Source organism: Argentina silus (assembly GCF_951799395.1).
Source record: "Argentina silus genome assembly, chromosome: 4".
NCBI classification, from domain to species: Eukaryota; Metazoa; Chordata; class Actinopteri; order Argentiniformes; family Argentinidae; genus Argentina; species Argentina silus.
In genome coordinates, this window is record NC_139658.1 from 25482391 (window position 1) to 25489890 (window position 7500).

A 7500-nucleotide genomic window follows, 5' to 3' on the forward strand; every position below is an offset into this window, starting at 1 on the left:
CACACACACACACACACACACACACACACACACACACCAGTAATCACACACACACACCAACAATCACACACACACACACACACACACACACACACACACACACACACCAGCAATCACACAAAGCACACCGGCAACCACACACACACACAAAACATACCAGCAATCCTGTATAAAAGGATGTTTCTTCTAGCTTCACATTCTCATGGTTGATGTGGTGATCTTGGTGTGTGTGTGTGTGTGTGTGTGTGTGTGTGTGTGTGTGTGTGTGTGTGTGTGTGTGTGTGTGTGTGTGTGTGTGTGTGCGCGTGCTGGCTGCTATGTCGTCAGAGGCTAAACGGTCCCCCTGGCTCGTGCCCAGGGTGACACTACAGGCCACCCTAAAGACATTATTTTCAATCATAAATCATCGGTTGTGTCATCATCAATCTTTTCACATCCCCGCAGAATCCGGGAGTATCACCATCGGTTCTGTAGCTGGGTCTGCGACTACTGCCCTATAGGTGATATCGCTGTAGATTCCTATCGTCAATATGATCCATAGCAGGTTCTCATTACTATTATGATCCCTCTGCGCTTGATAGCGCACCTGTTGGGAGGTCGGCGCCTCGCCTCGCCCTCTGTTGGGGTTCGGTTATATTTGGTGATATTCAAATGTTTTATTAAACACAATAAAAACAGCGACAACACGCCGACATGCGTGACGAACGCGTTTTTCGTTTAATGTAGAAGTACGTATTATTATTATTATTATTTATAAATTCGTCGGCGTCATCAAATGGCTCAAATGCAGGCTATGAGTCTGGCTGTTGGGAAATAGATCTCTAATGTCAAATCACGTCTCAGTGCCGCTAAAACACGACACACTCTGATAGAAAACACTACATAAATAGGCCCGGTTTAGCCTATTTTTAATAATATTGTTGCAACAAAACACTTTTTCCAGAGGCTGTTACATCCGTATCAACTTACCGACTCCGATCTTCTCCTCTTCCGTCGGGGTCCACATGATCCTGGTGAAATTCCCAAGAAACCAAAGCCTGGTTCTATCGTTTTCATGGAAAAACGCACGACAAAAGTTACATCAATCGTTCAGATCCGAGTCAATGTAGGACCGTGTGTCGATGCGATCAGAGAAAACGTGATCAAAGTAGAATGTTTCTCATATTCTCAAACGATGCATTTCTCGTCCTGGTCCCTCAGTACGTGTTATGTCGGTCCTACAGGGTCCAGTCTAGAGGAACCACTGGCGTGTTATCATCCGTACAGCCCTCCTCCTCTCTCCACTAGTGTGTGAATCCCGTTTCCCAACTCTGTCAATGCAGCCGCATCTCCGGGATAACGACCGTTATTTATTTATTTACCGGGAGCCGAACAGCGGTCTCGTTGACGGACGTTAAATCCCGTTAAAACACCGAACTCATTCGAGTCGGTTGAATAAACTACATGAAACTAGACTTTCAATCCGTCTTATTGCGCAGTAATAATAATAAAACATTTGAGGACTGGTCGACCGTGAGCGTTGCAACACCGCGGCCAGAGATGTCCAGTTGTTTACGCGGTGGAAGAGAGAGAGAGTGTGTGTGTGAGTGAGAGAGTGAGAGTGAGAGAGAGGGAGCGAGAGAGAGAGTGTGTGTGTGTGTGTGTGTGTGTGTGTGTGTGTGTGTGTGTGTGTGTGTGTGTGTGTGTGTGTGTGTGTGTGTGTGAACGGATACTCAAATAACCGCTACGCCATCTTTACCCAACCGCTGTCACATGACGCAAGTCGCCAAACAGTCCGTCCTCTGCCGGGACACAGATGGGACGCGGAGCGACACATGTCATCCCAGACATGGCTTGTTTTCTTTTCTTTCACCCGCTTTTCCTCTGCCATCAACAACGAATGATGGTTCGTTTGGCGTGCGTAATGTCCCCGGTTTGGGACTTTGTTAACCCTGTGTGGTGTGATTTCTAAGGTTAATCATCCGTGCCTGCGTGTCACTCTTCATTAGACTTGAATTGTTTAATTGTCCCTCTTCATTAAGACACCGAATCAAGTGAGAGATGAGTATGAGGTTTGTTTGTTTTGTGTGGACGGGGTGAGGAGTTAGGCTTCACACATCTTCTCTGACCTTTCCACAGACATTTTCAACAATCTTGTTCATGTCTTCTCCCGTTAGCAGGCCTCGTGTCTAAACCCCTCAGGATATCGGCTACACAATACAGCAACATCAGTTTCACCTCCTTTTTACTGAAATCATCCCATTAAAAAACAGACAAAATAGACATAATAAATAAGCCGTTTTGTAGTTGATTCTCAGTCGCAGGGAGACTTGGTACAGTACATGAGGTAACCATGGTGATGTCGAGAATACCTGCAGCATCTCTGAGAGGGTGTTACAGATGGACATGGTGTTATAACAGCACTGCTCTCTGGCCCTGTGTGTGTGTGTGTGTGTGTGTGTGTGTGTGTGTGTGTGTGTGTGTGTGTGTGTGTGTGTGTGTGCGTCTGTGTTTGTGCGTCTGCGTGTGCGTGTGTGTGTGTGTGTGTGTACTTTAAGCTGGGGAAGGTCAACCAGACATGTTTTCACACAGGGTAAAAGTACATCAGATCTGTATGTGCTTTAGTCAATTCATAGGACCAGGGTTAGGGTTAGCACCAGGGGAGGCTGGCGGAGGTAGACATCGGAGGACAGACTCATTGTAATGCGTGGAATGGTATCAATGCTCAAACACACGTTTAACACCATTCCTCATTCCGTTCCACGCATCGCAATGAGCCTGTCCTCCGATGTCTACCTCCACCAGCCTCCCCTGTCCTCCGATGTCTACCTCCGCCAGCCTCCCCTATCTTCCGATGTCTACCCTCGCCAGCCTCCCCTGTCCTCCGATGTCTACCTCCGCCAGCCTCCCCTGTCCTCCGATGTCTACCTCCGCCAGCCTCCCCTGGTTAGCCCAGAGATCTGTAGCTAGACTAGACAACAATAACAACACATGACGATAGTTAAAAATAGTGCGTCTGGATGATAATCCGCTAATTGCTCGTCCCTCTCATTCTCCAGGCAACACTGTCACAATAACATCCCCCGCACGCCCGGGATAAGCTGCCCTTACGTAAGACACAGAGAACAACAAAAACAAGATGGCTGAGGCAACAATGTAGCACATTGTGCTAACCTCCGCTGGACGCTCCCTCCAAGGCCGAGCCTCCAGCCACAGACTGACTGGCCTTGCTAAATAAATCAGCTGCATTGTTGGAGTATCACCCCGGAAGGTTGACTTGTGCTGAGGACAAGCTCCTCATCCAAGACTGGTAACATTTACTTTTATGGCATTTAGCAGACGCCTTTATCCAAAGTGACTTACAACAAATACATTTGTCTAAGTAAGTGAATCATCTGAACATCAGTCATCATACGATAAAGTAATCAATGCTCAGACCAGGGGCCATAGGCAGTCACAATGCTAGAAGAAGGATCTTTTTATTTTTTTATTAACAGGAGAAAACTTGTACATTGGGGTAGTGGGGGTGAAGAGGTCTTTAGGGTTAGGGTTAGTACAGGGGGGTAGTGGGGGTGAAGAGGTCTTTAGGGTTAGGGTTAGTACAGGGGGGTAGTGGGGGTGAAGAGGTCTTTAGGGTTAGGGTTAGTACAGGGGGGTAGTGGGGGTGAAGAGGTCTCTAGGGTCAGGGTTAGGGTTAGTACAGGGGGGTAGTGGGGGTGAAGAGGTCTTTAGGGTTAGGGTTAGTACAGGGGGGTAGTGGGGGTGAAGAGGTCTTTAGGAGGGACAGTTAAGATGTAGCCTGAAGAGACGGGTCTTCAATCTACAGCGGCAACGACCAGGGGAGGCTGGTGGCGGTAGGAAACGGAGGACGGGGGAGGCTGGTGGAGGTAGGAATCGGAGGACGGGGGAGGCTGGTGGAGGTAGGAATCGGAGGACGGGCTCGTCGTAATGCATGGAATGGGATGAGGAGTGGCCTCAATGCCCAAACACGTGTGTTTGATACCATTCCGATACTTATTCCATGCATTACAATGAGCCTGTCCTCCAATTTCTACCCCCACTAGCCTCCCCTGCAATGTACTCAGTAGAAGCACCCATTGTTATCAGCGGAGGCTGGTGGAGGTAGAAATCGGAGGACAGGCTGTGATACCATTCCTCATTCCTTTCATTCGAATGAGGCCGTCCTCTGATTTCTACCTCCGCCAGCCTCCCAGTGTGGTATATGTCAGACGTGCGTAAAGATCCGTTCATCGCCAACGACAGACAAAACACAAAAATGTCGAAAACCAACTCAGAAAACTTTTTATTTGGATTTTTCTTTCTTTACACATCATGATATTAAAATAGAGACTCTAGACCGCGACACGACGAGGGGTTTACACGCGTGGCGGCCTTCCTTAAATAAAGGACACGACATAAAAGCATTTTCTCCGACAGAATTCAAAAGAAATTCAACTCATCTTGTTTCCATTAGTGTTGGTTCACATTGCGTTCAGGAGGCAGAAGAAAAGTCTTTCTAAAGAGACTGTCAGAGAGAGAGAGAGAGAGAGAGGAGGGCTGAATCTCCTAAAGCTCATCCCTCTCATCCCTGTCTTCCTCTCATCCTCTCTCTCCTCGTCTTTTCATCAGAGCCCCCTCGGACCTTCTCCTCCAATGAGGAGGCGGCGAGGAGGAGAGAGGACCCGGGGAATCGGGGTGAGACTGAGTGAGACTGAGTGAGACTGAATGAGACTGAGTGAGACTGAGTGAGGTATGCTGTTACCCGTACCTGCACTAACGTTGTCCAACACTGACACCTAGTGGCTGCTTAAATCTCCCTCCACAGGGGTGTGTGTGTTGACCAGAGTAGTGAACAGGGGTGTGTGTGTGTTGACCAGAGTAGTGAACAGGGGTGTGTGTGTTGACCAGAGTAGTGAACAGGGGTGTGTGTGTGTGTGTGTACATCAGTACCACAGAGGAACACATCATTCACTGAGAGAACAAGATCAACAGATTCAGATGGTCACTGGCATGTGACATCAATATTCACCTCAACAAAATAACATGTAATAAACCCCCCCCCCCGCCCCGCACCATTCCCTACCCTACTGCCTGAAGAGAGCACCCCCCCCCCCACCCCCCCACCCCCACAGAGCTAAGGGACTGTAGAAGATCAAAATGGCCGCTCTCCCTTCTGGCTTCATCAACATCATTTTATTTGATTGATCAGTCCATGAGACGTCAGCTCTGTTCACAGTGGATCCTCCAGGTCAGACAGAGGGGTGGGGTTAGGGACGGGGACGGGGACGGGGACGGGGGCTCCTCTTCCTGTTCCTGTTCAGTCGCTAAGCGACAGGAGGAGTTGGTCTTCCAGGTCCGAGGTGTCGGTGCTGCCCGAGCTGTCTGAAGAGTCGGCTGGAACACACACACACACACGTCAGCTAGAACACACACACACACACGTCAGCTAGAACACACACACACGTCAGCTAGAACACACACACACACGTCAGCTAGAACACACACACACACGTCAGCTAGAACACACTCACACACACACACACACAGGTATGTCAGATGGAACACACACTCACACACGTCAGCTAGAACACACTACTCACACATGTCCAGGTTGAGTCCAGTGTTGTTGTCTGTGTCATCGTCATCATCATCTTCGTCATCATCATCATCATCGCTGACGGCCTCCAGTAACCTAGCAACCACGTCGTCGGAGGGGGAGAAGTGGCGACCGCCTCCCTCCTCCTCCTCGCCGTTCTCGTTGCCCAGCTCCACCAATAGGGGATCAGTATCCAGGTCGTCCATGTCGTCGTCGTCAGAGTCATCTTCATCCTCCGTGTCAGGGTCGTCATCCTCCTGGGGGAGGAGAGACCAAACCACAAAACTTTATTAGTCCGTCTGGTCGAAGACAGAGATGAGTGTCCTTCTGTTTCTCTGTTTCTCCCCCCCCCCCCCCCCCCCTCCCCTCCCCTCCTGATCATCATCATCCTCTCCCTCCCCCCCCCCTCCTCCCTCCCCCCTCCTCACCTGATCATCGTCATCCTCTCCCCCCCTCCCCTCCTCACCTGATCATCATCATCCTCTCCCTCCCCCCTCACCTGATCATCGTCATCCTCTCCCTCCTCCCTCCTCACCTGATCATCGTCATCCTCTCCCTCCCCCCCCCCTCCTCCCTCCTCACCTGATCATCGTCATCCTCTCCCTCCCCCCCCTCCTCCCTCCCCCCTCCTCACCTGATCATCATCATCCTCTCCCTCCCCCCCCCCTCCTCCCTCCCCCCTCCTCACCTGATCATCATCATCATCCTCTCCCCCCCCCCCCCTCCTGATCATCATCATCCTCTCCCTCCCCCCCCTCCTCCCCTGATCATCATCATCCTCTCCCTCCTCCTCACCTGATCATCATCATCCTCTCCCTCCCCCCCCTCCTCCCTCCTCACCTGATCATCGTCATCCTCTCCCCCCCTCCCCTCCCCCCCCCCTCACCTGATCATCATCATCCTCTCCCTCCCCCCCCCCCCCCTCACCTGATCATCGTCATCCTCTCCCTCCCCTCCTCCCTCCCCCCTCCTCACCTGATCATCATCATCCTCTCCCTCCCCCCCCCTCCCCCCTCCTCACCTGATCATCGTCATCCTCTCCCTCCCCCCCCTCCTCCCTCCCCCCTCCTCACCTGATCATCGTCATCCTCTCCCTCCTCCGCCAGTCTCTGACGACCCACCTCGTACAGCCGACACACCGTGTCCATGGCGATAGAGTCCTGGTTCTGTACGGAACAGACAACAGTGATCACACACCCACACACCCCCACACACACACACCCCGCCCCCCACACACCCCGCCCCTGACACACACATGGAATGACACCATTCCTCATTCGGTTCCATGCATCACAATGAGCCCATCCTCCGATTTCTACCTCCCCCAGCCTCTATAATGACCATTACCTCTATGACCGCCAGGTAGCAGTCCCTGGTGTCGGTGCAGAGATCAAAGATGTTCCTCTTCACGTCCACCGTGGCTGGACAACAACAACAACAACAACAACAACAACACAGGTTAGTGTCCAACACCTCCAATCAAATCCCTGTATTCTGCATATCATCTGCATATAGCTTCAACCAACCAATGGGCTTGTAGTCGGTGGCGTCGAAGGTCCTGAAGGAGGAGCCAAAGGGACTCTTCATCTGTGTGTCCATCGCATCATCCTCATCGTCAGCCTGTAACATGGCTGGGAGGGGAGGGGGGAGGGGGGAGGGGAGGTCATTTATCCATATAAACGTATACATTATACAATAAGTGACATGAAGTCCATGTCCAGGAACTCATGTGAGTTCTACTATAAAGCATGTATCTATCTATCTTCTCTGTTGGGGGGGGGGGGGGGGGGGCTCACCTCCGTACATGACGGTGGCGTTGTTGTTGAAGACCACCCTACACTGGTCCAGCGCGGGCACTGTGTGGAGGAGGTGGAAGGTCCTGAGGTCCCACTGGGACGAGGCTGTCAAGGTCTCTCACACACACC

At 51.2% G+C, this 7500-nt stretch overlaps 2 protein-coding genes across 2 annotated transcripts in view; both read right to left on the reverse strand.

Moving 5' to 3' along the window:
* dock3 (dedicator of cytokinesis 3) overlaps positions 1-2387 on the reverse strand; it is a gene marked incomplete at both ends in the record, with an annotated part of 30278 nt that extends 27891 nt beyond the window's left edge. Inside the window, one exon of the mRNA XM_083668563.1 lies at positions 2352-2387. Within this exon, the coding sequence (XP_083524689.1) occupies positions 2352-2387 (36 nt within the window). The remainder of the gene's footprint in view (positions 1-2351) is intronic.
* Positions 2388-5114: 2727 nt separating this feature from the next.
* LOC310803137 (DDB1- and CUL4-associated factor 1-like) overlaps positions 5115-7500 on the reverse strand; it is an 18755-nt gene continuing 16369 nt past the window's right edge. The window contains exons 21-26 of the mRNA XM_083667807.1: positions 7372-7465; positions 7102-7206; positions 6923-6996; positions 6649-6741; positions 5580-5832; positions 5115-5373 (exon numbers count right to left, since the gene is read on the reverse strand). Coding sequence (XP_083523933.1) covers positions 5297-5373; positions 5580-5832; positions 6649-6741; positions 6923-6996; positions 7102-7206; positions 7372-7465 — 696 coding nt within the window. The 3' untranslated portion in view covers positions 5115-5296. The remainder of the gene's footprint in view (positions 5374-5579; positions 5833-6648; positions 6742-6922; positions 6997-7101; positions 7207-7371; positions 7466-7500) is intronic.